The sequence below is a fragment of the Corvus moneduloides genome, chromosome 19, assembly GCF_009650955.1.
Source record: "Corvus moneduloides isolate bCorMon1 chromosome 19, bCorMon1.pri, whole genome shotgun sequence".
NCBI lineage: Eukaryota > Metazoa > Chordata > Aves > Passeriformes > Corvidae > Corvus > Corvus moneduloides.
In genome coordinates, this window is record NC_045494.1 from 2504926 (window position 1) to 2520951 (window position 16026).

The 16026-nt window shown below is 52.6% G+C and overlaps 1 protein-coding gene across 1 annotated transcript in view; it reads right to left on the reverse strand.

Moving 5' to 3' along the window:
* The window catches only part of MAP2K6 (mitogen-activated protein kinase kinase 6), a 53802-nt gene extending 45578 nt beyond the window's left edge, over window positions 1-8224 (reverse strand). Inside the window, exon 1 of the mRNA XM_032129371.1 lies at window positions 8061-8224. Coding sequence (XP_031985262.1) covers window positions 8061-8076 — 16 coding nt within the window. The 5' untranslated portion in view covers window positions 8077-8224. The remainder of the gene's footprint in view (window positions 1-8060) is intronic.
* Between the last annotated feature and the right edge of the window lie 7802 nt (window positions 8225-16026).

A 16026-nucleotide genomic window follows, 5' to 3' on the forward strand; every position in this document is an offset into this window, starting at 1 on the left:
TGCAAGGACATCGTAGTCAGAGCTGTGTCTGCAGCTCAGAGCCAGCAGAGCCCCAGCTGGCCAGAGCCTGACCCCCTTCTGCAGGGGTTGGGGTGACCCCCTGCACCCCCAGAGCCCCTCAGGGCTGCCAGAGCCCCATGCTGTGCCTTGGACTTGTGCTCAAGGCGTTTTTGTCAAGTGCTTAAACAAATCTCCTTAAGATGTAGCTTAGCCCAAAGGGGTTTTGGCATTTTGATGACAGCACGTAAAGTCCCTGTCTCTTCCTTCAGCTATTCTCAGCTCCTACAGGTGCTCCTCTCCTTGGATAAAACTACAAGAAATATCCCGTATTTGTGTTTTAACCCTGGGCAGTCACGTGCACAAACCCCACAGTCACAGGCTGGCAGTTCCTTTCTGAAAGGTCACAGCATCAGCTGGTTGAGAGAAGAAATCAATCCTAGCCCTTACAAAGCCAGACTGGGTTTTGTTTCTCCATCCTTTTGCAGCGCTGGAGACCCTAACTGCAGGCAATTAAAGCAGCCCTAGCAGAAAGGCTGTGTTGAAATCCAAGCTGGGAAGTGTGGCTCCAACTTGGGGGCAGCTGCCAGCGCTGGAGAGGTGCCCTGCAAGAAGGAGCTGAGCCCAGGGCTGTGCTTGGTGCTGCACAAACCCTGCAGGCAGAGCCGGTGCCAGAGGGACCTTCTGAGCTCATGTGCCCTGCTCTGGCAGGGATTGTTTCCCTCCTGTGTGCAGGTACTTGAGGCAGCCTGGCACTCCAGCAGGCTCTGACGGGGCTGCTGCACATGGAGGTGCTGAGAGCAGACAGAGTGGAGCAGATCCAGGGAAACAGTCACCCAGTCATGGAATGGTTTGGGTTGGAAAAGACCTCAAAACTTATCTCATTCCACAGGCAGGGACACCTTCCACTATCCCAGGGTGCTCCAAGCCCTGCCCAACCTGGCCTTGGACACTTCCAGGGATCCAGGGGCAGCCACAGCTTCTCTGGGCACCCTGTGCCTCACCACCCCCACAGGAAAAAATTTTTCCTTAATATCTGATCCGAACCTACTTTAAACGTCAGTAATCAATGCCGGGTTTGCCTTTAAAATATTCTCCCTCCGTTCCCTTTTGGTGCCAGCTCTCTGGGAAGGTTTGTCTTTGCTGGATTGGGCCTTCCATCACTTCAGAGCTGTCAGAACAACAAAAGACTTTTGAGTCATTTTCTATATCTGACCTTGAACTACTGGAGAAGCAATAAACATTCACGAGAGGAATGATACCATGGAGTGAAGCTGTAATTTTTATAACTTGTTGCTTGAGTGTGAAATGAGCCCTGCTGAAAACACAGGAGCGAGGAACTCGGGGATCAGCCCCCAGTGCAGGATGAACACAGGCACACAAGCACGGTGCCTGGGACTTGCACAGAGCAGCCACACGATGCTCTGAGGCCATTTGGCACTGATAAGCATTTTTCATTGAGTGCAATTACATATTTTTGTTTAGAAAAAGATTCTCCTTCAAAAGCAGCTCCCGAGTCCGTGCTGATTCAGCCTTCATTAAAGGCCTCTTCTTGCAGACACTGAAGTGTTGACTCCTGCACCGATTTTCTATTGCTGCCTTATCTTTGGCATCTCATCTGCAACTTCTGCTGGGTTTTTTCTTTCTTTTTTTGTCCCCCCACTGTTTTCATCTGAATGCAGCAGAAGTGGCTGCTGCTCGGGCTTCAGTTCTTCTCATGATTTTTGATCTGCCTGGGTGCAGGCTAAGAAAACCCAGCCTTGATTATAAAATTGCAGGCTAAGTAGGCTAACAAAACAGCACCAGCAAGAAACTGGATCAGCTTTGCTCTGTGAAGTTTTCCTGCTCGAGTAAGGGAAAAAAAAAAGCTTTTTCTCCTTACAAATCTGAAACCCTACCCCAGCTGCAGAGGTTGTTTGCATTGGGCTTCACAGCACTCAGGTTTTGCAGCCCAACAAGCCACAGCCACTGCTCCAACAGCAACTGGGGGGAGCAGCCAGTATAGCTCCTACCCCAGAGCATTCCCTGATGCCATCTCTTACCCTGCCCCTACAAATCCAGGCTCCTGCTTGAGGATGGGACGCAAATCCAAAGGGAACTGCCACAGCTCTGACAGCACCAGCAGACCAGGATGCATGAGCAGCTTCTTGGAGATCCCACTGAGGATGTCCAGCATTTCTCAGCACCATCTCCAAAGTAAAGAGGACTCAAAAATGCCTGGAGGCTTTCACGGTGGGACGAACACTCTGTGTTTGGAATTCCCAGTTTAAAAGGACGGGGAGGTTTGAAGGCTGGGTTTAATTCTGGCTTTGAGGCAAGAGAAAGCCCTACAAGCAACAGCCCCAGACCTCCCCTCTCCAAACTGCTTTCACTGTGCCAAGGTCACTGAGCAGGAGTCATTTTCCATTCACACTTGTCAAGTGCAGAATATTGTGGATTTGGAAGACAAAAGCAAACAAAATCCCCGACTTTTTGCGCAATGAGCAGATATGGAAATTGCACCGAATGGCCTTCATCACTTGGCCACCACAGACCATAATATCTGACGTGGCACAGCTCCAGCCTCCTGGATCTGCTTCCCTGCTAACACTGCTCTAGCTGATAATGCTAATCCCTTCAACTATTCCCAGACAGGCCCTAAGGAACGGAGCTAAGTAACTTCACAGGTAATGAAACAGATTTTTATTTTTTTTAATTACAGCTCTGTCCATGTCTCAAACTGAAAGAACACTCCTGCAATTTCTCCGGCCACTGGAGGCTGACTCAACACTTCAGCTAATGATGCTGCTGGTGGTCATGCTGCCAACTTGTAAAATGCACCCCAAAATGGTCCCCCAGAACGTGAGTGACAGCAGGAAGGGACACCTGGTGAGTAACTCTTACTCAGAATTGCTCGTGCCACCCTCTGCCATCACAGCTGTGACCTGCCCTGTGCTTGCACTCCCTGTCAGGTGTCAGCTTTGCCTCTGGAGCTGCAGCAGCATCAGGAATGCAAGTTCATGGGGTGAATGCCTTGGGGAAGGGTTGGGAATCATCACAATGACCAGGGTAACAAGCCCTGGGCCTCTAAGTGTGTTTGCAGAGGGCTGAAAAGCATCCCCACTCCTGTGCCAACAAAACTCCCACACTATTTTTCTTTTTCCAGCTTAAAAAAAGGATCAGAGCTTTTTTCAGGTGTGTTGGTTTTCAATCCTTTTTGGAGAGACTTCTAGAGGTGTTGTCCGAGCTGTTTTCAGAAACAAAAAAAGCCCAAGTGACAACAAACACAGGCACTGTTTGGGGGGAAAAGGCAACTTTTTAGTCATCTTGTGTATTTGCAACTACAGGACCCAGAGTGTGCAAACCTGCTGTAACCACGTTGCACGGCTCCATACCCTGGGAGCAGTGAGGTGTCTCATCTCTCCAAACAACTCCTGTGGTTTTTGAGGAGCGTCATTCGCTTCACCTTAGCAGCTTGTGGATGTGTCACGGGAGGGAATTCACCCCCAGGAAGCGCCGAGGTTTTGGTGACTAAAACAACAAAAAGGAGCCACGCTCGGTGTGGCACTGAGGAGCCTGGCAGGAGCACTCAGCTCTCTGCTCCCTTTTTCCTGCAACTTTGCACTTTTACTGCTAGAATTGCTTCTAGTTTGAGCTTTTAAATTGTTTATGTCCTGCCCCTGCCAGGAGCCTGGGTGGCACCCAGGGGCTGCTGCCCTGAGCAGTGCTGGAACGGGTTGGGACACGGGGACAGGGCACCCTACAAACACCTCAGAGCAGTGCAGGGTGAAGGCAGGGGCTCACCCAGGTGTCCCAGCTCCCACTGGCTCACCTGGGCACAGCAGTGCTTTGGTTCATGCCAGACATCATCTCCAGCCAAACACTTTCTGCCCCAACCAGGTTTTCCTTCTTCCCGAGCTGGGTAATTCCTCCAGCCTGGCATTACACGAGGTTTTTAAACCTCTTTATAAACATTTGCCCCCTCTTCACTCAAAGCAGGCACACAGGCACCTCCAGCACTGCAGCACAGCAGGCAGCACCTAAACTAATTCAACAGGGCACCCTTAAAAAAAAATGTAATTAAAAATAAATCAACAACTCGAGCTGAAATTTGCTGCTAGTCCAGGCTTTGCTAGGCTTGCACCTGACCGTGCCATGGCTTTGCTCCCCGTGCCCTTGCCAAGTGCCTGTGTCATGGGAGTGTGCAAGTGGGGAGAAGCTGAGGTGGTGCTGACAAGGCAAAATGCACATTGCACAAGCCACAGGAGCTGCCTGCAGGTTAATCTTACACCAGCAACAACCTGCCACCTACCTAGGGCTTCAAAAAAAACACCAACAACTCACATTTTGGCTTTACAGCTGCTCCACTGAGACTTCTAGCTGGGGAAAGCAAGAATGTCTCACACAAAACTGGTGTTTGGAATAGGTGCAGGGCCTTGGGTCAAAGTCCATAGGGTGCATGCTCAGCCAGCATCACGTGGGACGTGCTGCTCATAATCCCAGCCTCCCTTTGCAGCTGGAGCACTGAGAACTGTATTTGAAACAACAAAGTCTGAGGTTTAGGTGGGAGATCAACAGGCAGCAATACTTAGTTTAAATATCATTTCCATGTATTTATGAATCAGTGCTCTAATGGGTACTGCTCCCCCTTCCCTTTTCTGATTTCAGTGGAGAAAATTGCATATTTGCAGGTGTTTTCTCCCATGTGGGTTTTACCAGAGAATAATTCCCCCATTGCAAGGAATTTGGGAGACTCTTCTATGTATCTGCTGTCACCAGAGTTCAGATTTACAGCCTCAAACTGCACTTGGCTTGAAATTAATATGGACTTCTGCTTTTTCTCCCCCCTCCTCTTCCCAAATAATATCCTATTAGTCATGACAGCCAAACGGGCTGGATTTGGGCAACGATTCAACTTCTGAACTCCCATCAACATCAAGGCCCTCTGGGCCAGAGCAGGCTCAACTCCAAAGGTGAGGAACGGAACAGGCTGCAGGAACCTGCTGTGCCCAGGAAAAGCTGACTGGCTATGGATTGGTCCATCCAACAAAAAAATACCAGTCTGCAGTTTAAAAGAGAGAATGAAGGTAGGAACAAGCACAGGGTGAAATGCAGGGATGTCATTGACTTCAGGCGGATTTTGTATTTGGATGGACCCTCAGGGAGCCCATCAGGACAGGTAATGTGGCTGAGAACCACGAGCACAACGCTGGAGGCATCTGCTCATTCCTGCTATGGAAAGGGCCAGAAGGAAAGTGTTGTTTCTGGATTTCAGGGAGAGTTTTAACCTTTATAGACTATGCAGGAGGCAAAGCCCCTCCCATTGTTCACGTGGCACAGGTAGGATCCCCCTGAACCAGGTGGGATTCCTTGCAGGGAATAAGAACAACTCTGCTGCTCACATGTTCCCCTGACAAGCTGCATCAAAAAAATTCATCTCTGGCAGATTCTCAGAACAACTCTGGAAAGGATTCAAAGCAGGGAGAGGGCTCAGCAGCTGGCTGGGGCTCTGGGCTGTATTTTCAAGAGCTGCTGAGGAACCTCCTGTGCAACACATGAAAGCCGATCCCGAAATGCAGATTATGCCTCCCTTAATTCATCCCAAAGAACGACACCTCTGGTGCAAACCCTGGAGCTGAAACCCCTTCCCGAGCAAAAGTTCGGCCTGAACAGCTGAACTTGGAAAAGTTATCCGTGCGAGGAATGCGGGCTCAGGCACTGGTGCTGCGGAGCGCGAGGAGGACGGGAACGGGACTCAAGAATGATGCCATTCATTGAGATCATGTTTTGTGGGTTGGCTACTTCCATCTTCCCTTTTTCCTGGTACTGGGGAGGACACAGAAGGCCGGTGCTGGGGAGCGTGGGGGACGCTCAGCACCCCTGCAGGGCCACCAGCACAGGTCCCTGCCCGTCACCTCCTCTGCATGCTCCACCTTTGCCACCCCCAGGCTTTTTGGGGACCCCCCTGGCCAGCCCCTGCCCCCCCAAGGGTCTCCCAGGGACCCTCCTTGCCAGTGGCAGAGTGCTCTGGGTACCACCGTGTTCAATCCTGCATTATCAAACTTCCTTGGCTCTTTGCATCGGAAACTTTTACAAGTCCCTGCTCGGCTGGAAAGGATGACTACAGCAAACCCAAATTAGGAATAAATTATACAACAACTTTACATTTTTCTTCTACAAAGGAAAACTGTGTGGCAAGAGCTGTGCAGGCACCTCCTTCCCAACATCCTCTCTTGCAAGGATTACTGTGGAAGGCTTCACAGACGGCTTAGTTTGAATAGATAAATAAATAAACACAACAAGAGGCAGCTCCAAACCCAGTCTGGGACCTGCTCCTGCCGGGCCACATGCTACCTCTCACCCCCCCCCGCCCCCCAATCCCAAGTATGTGCGAGGGCTGCAGGATGCAGGGAGAGCCAAGCTGCAATATCCAATACAAGCACTTCAAAAAGCTCCAAAAGCTGCATCTGTGTGGCCGCTCGCTGACATATGGGCATCTATTTCCACAATGAATGGCCGCAGCAACTCCTCCTTAAAGCTCCCTCCGCCTGCTCTTGCAGGGGCTGTTGCATTCCCGCAGCATTTTTGCAATATTAAATTCTCCACTTCCTCCCACCCCCCCCGCCCTTGCAGGGCACAAGGCAGAGCCTCTCCGGAATAACCAGCGAGTTAAAAAGCAAAGAGCGAGCGCTCTGTGCCACCGCGCTGGCAGAAATAAATCACTGCTGTCCCCTTCCCAAACCCCCTCCTGCTGCTCCTCAGTGCTCAACTCCTGCCCTTTCGCAGCTCCTCAACGCTCAGTTTTTGCCCTTTTGCAACTCCTAAATTCTCAACTTCTGCAGCTCCAAAATGCCCAATTCCTGCCCTTTTGCAACTCCTAAATGCTCAACTTCTGCCCTTCCTAAATGCTCAATTTTTGCCCTTTTGCAACTCCCAAATTCTCAGTTTCTGCAGCTCCTAAATGCTCAAGTCCTGCAGCTCTTGAATGCTCTATTCCTGCCTTTCTGCAGCTCCTAAATGCTCAATTCCTGCATCTCCAAAATGCCCAACTCCTGCCCTTTTGCAACTCCTAAATTCTCAAATTCTGCAGCCCCTAAATGCTCCATTCCTGCAGCTCCTAAATGCTCCCATTCCTGCAGTTCCAAAACGCTCCATTCCTGCCTTTCTGCAGCTCCCAAATACCCAATTCCTGCCTCCCTGCACTTCCCAAACGCTCCATTCCTGCCTTTTTGCACGCTCGGAGCGTGCTGGTGTGACAAACCCCACTGCTGCCTGTGACCAAAAGTTACCAAATATTACGGGGTGGGGGGGAGAGAAATGGGTGGAAAATGATCTCAGCGCTGGCACGAGAACAATACTTTCCCATGGAAACATAGGTATATATTTAATTCCTGGTAACTCCACTCCAGTTTCACCTTTCATCTCCCTCGCGGACTTGTTTAAAAGTTTGCTTTAACCCCGCACCGAGCCCCGGCTGCAGCTGCTCCTCCAACACCCCCCTTTTCCCGGCCGTGCCAAAGGCAGGCGAGGGGCTCGGTCACCCCGGGAGCGGCTCCCGGCTGGAGCCAGCGCGGGGCTGCTGCAGCGCCAGGGAGCAGGAAATGCGGCGGGAGCTGCACCGGGAGCGGCACCGGGAGCGGCGACCCCAGGACGCGCGGGCGTGCAAACGCGCGGGCACGCGCAGCACGTGCACCCATGCCCGTGCATGCACATGCACCCGCGCGTGCACGCGCAGTTGCACACGCAGCTGCCCGCGCACACATGCACCCGCAGTTGCACCCGCAGTTGCACCCGCAGCTGCACGTGCACCCGCACGCGGACACGCACCCGCAAGCTGCACCCGCAAGTTGCACAAGCGAACGCGCACGCGCCCGCGAAGTTGCACAAGCGAGTGCACGCGCGCGTGCACATGCACGCGCACCCGCGGCTGCACCCGCGGCCGTTGCACGCGCGCGCGGCTGCACCCGCGGTTGCACGCGCAAATGCACGCGCAGATGCACGCGCACATGCACCCTCCCGCAGCTGCGCCTGCACATGCACACGCGCGTGCACGCGCGGCCGGCACGCGCGCACGCCCCTCTCACCTCGGGGCTGAGACATTGTCCCCCGCCTGGGTGGGGGGAAGGGCGCGCGCACAAAGAGACTTCCCCGCGCGGCTCCTCCGGGGCGAGTTGCCCAACACACAAAAGATGCGAGGCGCGCTCCCCGCGCGCGCTCCCGCCTGGGCGGCGCGGGGCTCGGGGCGCGCGGGGCCGCGCCGGGCCGGGCCGGGCCGGGCCGGGGGTCCCTGCGCGGCTGGCGCGGGGCCGGCGCGGCTGCACCTACATGATGGGCCGGGGCGGCCGCCCCGGCCTCCGGCGCGCGCGGGGGGGGGCCGCACCGCGCACGCGCGGCGCCGCCGCAACGGCGCATGGGAGATGTAGTCCCGCGGCCTCCCCCCGGCGGGGCGCGCCGCCGGCAGGGGGCGCGGGGAAGGCGGCGGGGTTCGCTCGGCTCCGCTCCGATGGCCTCAGACCGCTCTGGATCGCCTCAGACCGCCTCAAATCGCTCCGGATCACCCCGCACCGCACAGCATCTCATCGCCCTGCCTCACATCGTACCGTGCCGCGCCGCTCCGCTCCGCCCGTGCGCTGCTCTTTCCCCAAAGAAAGCGAAGCGAAGCGCCTGCCCGCCCCGCGTCTGCCCGCTGCCTGTGCCCCTGCCAGCCTGCATCCCTGTGCCCCTGCCATCCCTTCCTGCACCCCTCTCTGCATCCCTGCGCTCCTGCCTCCCTCCCTGCCTGCCTCCCTCCCTGTGCCCCTGCCTGCAGCCCCAATATCATCCCTGTCTGCATCCGTCTGCATCCCTGTGCCCCTGCCTGTATTCATACCTGCATCCCCGTGCCCATGCTTGCAGTCCCAATTTCATCCCTCCCTGCATCCCTCTCTGTATCCCTATGCCTCTGCTTGCATCCATATCTGTATCCCTGCCTGCATCCCTACATGCATCCCTGGACGCCTGCCTGCATCCCTGCACTTCTGCCTGCATCCCTGTGCACCTGCCTGCATCCCTGTGCTGCTGGCTGCATCTCTGCACCTCTGCCTGCATCCCTGCCTGCATCCCTGCATCCATCCCTGCATTCCTGGATCCTTGCCTGCATCCCTGCCTGCATCCCTGCATCCCTCTGCCCCTGCCTGTCTTCCTGCCATCAGCAAGTGCTTAATCTGTGTTTTTTCATTTTTCCCCTTGCAGCCAGATCAGATGGAATGAGTATATCCTGAGTCAAGCAGGGTGTGTTTGGAGGTGATCATGGAGGTTTCCCATGGGAAGAGCCAATAGACCTGATCTGGTGACCTTTCCCTGAGATGGGGACACTGTCCACACGGGAAACTCAGGGCAGTGGTAGATGGGTACCCCGTTTGCCACATAGGAACCCCCCTTCTGGAAAAAATCCCTAGAGAAAGGAAAAAACAGACCTTCACAAAGCAGTGTTTACCATTATTTATATGTTTCCTTATAGGAACATGGGGAGAAAACAAACAAAATGTAATAAAAATACCTGAGCGCTAAGAAATGCGCACTTCAAACCCATTTACAGTTAAATTAGTGCTGAGGGTATTTTACACTCGGGCAAAATACTGATGACGAAGGTATAAAATCCAGTGAGAAGGTTGCATGGAGGGCACAGATGGGAGTGAAAGCCGTGCTGCCACTCATTCCTTGGGCTGGAAAATGTGCATTGGAGCTGAATTTGGGGCTGTGCCTCCTTTTCCCAGCCAGCCCCAGGCACTGAACTTGCACTCACCTGGCCTTGCCACTTTTGGCTGCAAGGGCCAAAGTCTGAAGGAGCTGCAGCCCTCAATTAGGGCTCTGTGTGTAATTCCTCCTTTTCAGAGGGCTTCAGGGATGAGGGTGATGCCATGATGACTTTTTGCCTTTCCTTTTATACCCTTTTTATAAACCTCTTTATAGCTTTTTTATTCTCAGTGGTTTTTTTGCCGACATTCTTAGACTTATTTTGTCAAGCTAAGAGACTCAACATTTTAGAAGCTTCGTAGCCAGGGATCAGCGTGCCCCAGAGCCCAAGGTCCTCTCCAGAACACATTCTGTAAACTAAGATAGAACCATCCAGGGGAAGGTTCCTTGGGGAGGGGGGGCTCACTCGAGCCTCTCATTGGGGAATCTTTGATAGATCTGCTAATTAGTAACACCTACAATGTTATACCAGATCTTTTGGACTGTGCACTGCAATGTGCATCTTGGCGCATTTCACCTGGACATGGTGCGCCTAAGGATCCTTAAAATAAATACTGAGGTAAAATCCCTTTTTCCCTTCTAACCATGTTTGATTCTTGATTTTAAGACCAGGAAAAGGCATCAAGGGAAATGGTCGTGGTCCTTCCTGCCAAACACTCAGCTCGAGCAAATCCTTACAGCCAAGGAATAAATCCCAAAATGAGGGGTTTGCCATGGAAATGCTGACAAACCCTACACTCACACATCAGAAATGGCAGCTTTGGGAGCAGCATCGTGGTGGGACCCTGAGATCTTGTCCCATGAAGTGATGTGGCAAGGCTGCAGATTTTAACTGGCTTTTAATGTTTGTAACAAACTTCTGTTGGTCAAGCCTGCACGCAGGTGCCAGCTCAGGGATGCTCCTTTGGGTTTCCATGAAGATTTCAGATGCTGCTGGAACTGCCCAACCGCTGGGCCATATCTAAACCCAGCTGTTTTCATAGAATCATGGAATATCCAGAGGTGGAAGGGACCCACTAGGATCATGGAATCCAACTTCTGGCACAGCACAGACACCTCAAGAATGTCACCATGTCCTTGGGAGAGTTGTTCAAATATTTCTTGAGCTCTGGCAGGCTTGGAGCTGTGACCACTTCCTTGCTCCAGTGCCTGACCACCCTCTGCAGGAAGAACCTTTCCCTGATATCCACCCCAACCCTCTCCTCACACAGGTTCAAGGCATTATTTTCCGCAGAGGATGGAATCCTCATTCTCCAGCATTTCCCGGCGCACTGGCCCTGTCCCTTGCTGGCTGCCAGGTGCCATCAGGCGCACTGGGATGTCCCTGTCACACACAAGCTCAGACAGCCCAGCAAACCCCGTGTCCCTCCACAGCATGATGTCACTTTTTAGGGTCTTTTTTATGTTTTTCCTGTTTCCCCTTCCCAAAGATGTCCCGGAATCAGGATCCCACTGCTTTCCCCAGGATTAGGGCACCCTTGCACAGTGCCCTGCTAAGGCCCAGGGGAATTTTCTCCCGATTTTCAGGGGTTTAGGCTGAGCTGGGACCTGCAGAGGCTTGTCCATCCCGTGAGTGGTTGGTGTGTGCAGGGCAGGAGGGTGTGGGAGGTTGGGCTGGAGGATGAGTCCTGGCAGGCGGCAGCAGGACCGGGCAGGGCAGGGGGGAGGCATGGCAGTGTCACCCCAAACTGGGGGGTTGTCCCCAGGTGTGAGGGCTGCAGCTTCCCCCAGCCCTGTGCAATGCCCTCCTCTGCCCTGGAGCCGACAGGGGACATCAGAGGGTGACAGGATGGGCACAGGGCTGGACTTGGAGCTGTGGACTGGGTGCTGCCAGCTCTGAGTCAGAGTGGTTTGGGTTGGGAAGGAGGTTTAAAGGGCACCTCATCTCACCCCTGCCACTTTCCACTATCCCAGGTTGCTCCAAGCCCTGTCCAACCCAGCCTTGGACACTTCCAGGGATGGGGCAGGCACAGCTTCTCTGTCTGTCCATCCTCATTGTAAAAACACCTCTTCCTTATATCCAAATCAAGTGGTTCCAAAACACTTTATTACCTTTGTTGTTCCCATTTGCTCCAGCACAGTGCCCGGCCTTTCACCTTCCAGCTTCCTCTTCACAGAGCCTTTTCTTATTAAAATCTAAATTCTGCACACAGTGTGACCAGATCTCCCTTGTCCAGGTGGGATTCACCCTCCTCCTGTCCAGTGACAGGCTCGGGTCCCCATCTTGGGAAGGGGAAGGGGAAGGGCAAGGGAAGGGGAGCTACTGCAGAGCTGACTGAAGATGTCCAGTTTCTACATCTGGGTCTGGCCATAACTTTATTCTCTAATACTCCCTGCCTACAGTAGTTTGAATTTTCTACAAGTTCTGATTTATTTATTCCTTCTCCCAGCTCGCTCCTTCATTGCTAGGGAACAAATTTGCTGCAGAGAAATTGGACAAACAATTTCTGTGGTTTCACTGCTGAAAAAATCTCCTGTGTCTGCAAAGGGAAGGTTTGCCCCGAAATGTTGTTTGTTTCAGACCCGAGGTTGTTTCCAGCGTTGGCTTTGGTCAGGGCGCTCGGGAGGCGAGCGGAGTCATGTGCTGGGTTTGTCCAGGGAAAACACAATTGGAGGCTTCAGTGTCAGTGTTTGTGTGAGCGCTCACTCCTGGGCCAAAAATTAATCCCAGAGCCCTGTCCACAAACAGCAGAGAGCTCCAGCGTCCCCAGATTCTCCTGCTTCCCTCTTGCAGAACCATTGCCAGAGGCTGTTTCCATATCCCGGATTCTCGCTGGGGAGGGGGATGCTTTCCCCTGGCTCATCCCCCTTCACTGGGAATTATTTGGAGGATTCAGACGCTGCTCGTGTGTGATTTTCAGCTGTTACAATCATAGGTGATGGGAAACAGGAGCAAAACTGTGTCCAGAACATCTGTGGTACCTCCTGGTGCATCCTTGAACACCAAGAGCAGGATCTGGGGCTCAAATCAGGATTTTCCCAGTGCGTCATGAGGTGTGAAGGGGCCACAGCTATTGCTCTGAAGCTGTTGTGTATTTTGGATGACAGCCCTGTGCAGGGACAGTCAGAAGTCCCGGTTTTCCCAAAAACAATGCACTTTGCAGATGGAGAGATCAAGCAGAGGAGCTTGGTGATTGAACTTTATGGAGCAGGAGGTGGGACAGGCTGCAGCAGCTCCTGTGCTGGAGGATCCAGTGGCTATTTCAGTTTCTTTGGTTCTCATTTGTGTTTTTATTAGATTATTCTGCTCCCAGCCATCTCCTCCCTTCATGGGAATGGGAACTGTGGGGAAGGAAGGATAATTTGGGACGAGTGTAGCGAGGTTTGGCTTGGCCTGTCCTGTGAGAGACAATGGGACAATGACATTTTCAAGTGTGATCCCATCCCCTGGAGAGAACCTCATGAAATTTCTCATTATTTTTAGCTCAGGTAGTGGTCAGTCCCCTCGGAACAGCTGGGCAGGAGAATTCAGCCATTCCCTAATGCTCCTGGTACGGGAAAATTAAAGCTGAAAATTAAAAATAATTGGAATAATGACACTAAAGGGCATTAATGACACTAATAATGACATGGGGCATAATGACACTAAAAGCCATGGGGCAGCAGGCAAGGCAGAAGACAAGGACAGTTCCTCTTCTCTGCTACAGAGGATGAACAAACTGCAGGAAGTTCTCCAATACGAGAGGGACCAGCTGGGAAAAGGGACATTCCCAAGGGATGTCTGGGGAAGGAGCCCCAAGAAAAACCAAAGCAAACAGAGGGTACAGATGCTGGGGAGGAGAATTCGGCTGTGGGGAGAGAGGAGGTGAGAAACAATGAGCTGTGCTGAGCACGAGCTGCTGATGGCAGCAGGCACCATCTGCTCCTCAGGGTCTGAATGGTGCTGCCTGATATCCTGCATTCCTTTGTTCCCCGGGAATTGCAGCCTGCAGGAATTTAAAGCCAAACACAGGCCCTGGGAGCTCAGCCCCATCTTACCTTTTGTCTGAGTTTCCTCAGTCTCCTCCTCCTCCTGCCTCTCCTCTTGCAGCCCTTAATTCCCAGCACATTTTTCCACCCTGGATCATGAGGAGATGGATTAAAGCCCAGGAGGGCTTGGAATTCTCAGTAGTGAAACAAACTGTGCTGCCCCAGCACACACAGGGTGGGATGTTGGTAAAATTTCCCCTCATGGCTGGGTAGGTAGGGAATTGTGAGGATAAAATGACCCAAGATGTACGTGCAGCTCATCAAAGAGGCAGAGGCCAGTAAATAAAAATGACTTTCAGCTTAATAATAATGAGGTTTCAGAGCCATAAATCTGGCTGGACAACAATGATGGGTCAAGCACACTCTTCCAGGAGGGGTTGATGCCTTTTCCTGGTCTTAAAATCAAGAGTCATACACGGTTAGAAGGTGAAAAGGGATTTTACCTTGGTATTTATTTTTAGGATCCTTAGGTGCACATGTCCAGATCAAATGCACCTCCATGCCCACCGCAATGACCCCCCCAAAAGTTCTGGTAGAACATTATAGGTTTTACTAATTAGCAGATCTATCAAAGATTCCCCAATGAGAGGCTCAAGTGAGCCCCCCTCCCCAAGGAACCTTCCCCTGGATGGTTCTATCTCAGTTTACAGAATGTGTTCTGGAGAAGACCTTGGGCTCTGGGGCACACTGATCCCTGGCTACCAATCTTCTAAGATGTTGAGTCTCCGAGCTGAACAAACAAGGCCAAGAATGTAGGCAAAAAGCACTAAGAATACAGAAGTTGTAAAAAAGGTACAACAGGGGTATAAAAGAAAAGGCAAAAAATCTTCATGGCATCAGGGTGAGGGGGATGTCTGTGTGTGTTAACCTGAAGACGAGGGACAGAGGTGGAGAGCCAGGTAGGAATTTTAAAGTTTTAGAAAAACACACAATTAATGCACAGACGAACTAAAGCAGCCTCACACCTCCGAAATCATTGATCTGGGGGCTGGGAGAAAACGTGTTTTTATATGGCCTGTCTTAAACTGCTTGTCCCTCGCTCTGAGCCTTGCATTCCTGCTCTTGGGGATGGTTTTGTCTCTTATAAAAAGCCTGAGATTTTACCAGCTACATCTTTGTTTCGTGGTGACATTTTTTTGCTGTGCTGCTGCACAGAGATGTCCCTGCAGAACGTCAGAGGTGCCATCCCTCTGTCACACTCGGGGGCTGTCACGGAGGGACCGAGCTGAGTGTGGTGGTTTTAATGCTGCTGGCGTGGGTTTTAGTGCTGCAAACATTGCTGAGGTTTTTCAGAGTTTGCATTTGCTGCTTTCTGCCCTGCCTGCTCCTCTCTCTGCGTGGAACAGATTCTGCATGTGCTTCGGTGCAGTAACGGACCCAAATGCATCCTTCGGGCTGCTGGGAGCACTTAGTGCAGCCTTTTTGTATCTGCTGGATTCTCAGGGCTGGCTCTGGGTCACATCCCGAGCTCCAGGCTCTCTGTTCAGGGCCCTGTGCCTGCTCAGCCCAGCCAGGGGCAGCTGGATGCTTCATCTTTCAGGGTCAGTCCCATCACCTTTAGCGCCCACGGGTTCAACATTTGCAGGTCGCTCACCAGGCATTGTTTGAACGCCCAGTGACTCCATCCCAAAGCCAGGAGCAAGAAAAGGAATTCAAACTCTCCTAAACTCTGCCCAGCCCCTTCACCAGGCTGGGTGCAGCACCGCCTGTGCTGCTCCCAGGGATCTTTAAATGACCCCATCAAGGCTCCCCTGAAGCCAAGACATCTTTAAATCCCACTCAGTAACCACCAGCCAGCCTGCCCCTGTCTGGGGAGGGATTTCCCTCCTTCCCAGGCAGGAGAGCTGGGGCAGGACCCCGGTGAGCTGGAGCTGTGGCACTGCTGGGTGACACTGCGTGGGCCACTGCTGGCTGGGTGGAAATGTGGCCTCAGCCATCCCTTGAGTCCCCTGCCCTGCACCCTTCAGTCCCGGAAGATGCAAGCATTTGGGATTTGGGATCTGGGGGGAGGTTTTCACCTTGGGGCACTGCTCTGCGCTTAGGACTTTGTTTCTCACTGGTTGTCCCCAACTCCTTCATTCCAGCTGATTTTTTTCAGGAAAATGAGCTGCAGGTTCATTCGACAACTCAGTCAAGGGTTCAGTCATAAACTGCTCCTTGCTCTGGATCCCCGGGGGTGCAGAATGATGTTTTGAGTATGGATGCAATGTTGGGGTCCCAGCCAGCCTCAAAACTCCCAGTACGGAACACGCAAAGCAAGGAGAAACCCGGACATTTAGGGATGGAAGCTGAGGCCTCACCAGCAGCCAGAGAGAGGAAAGAAGAGGAGGAATCCACTGCAAAAAT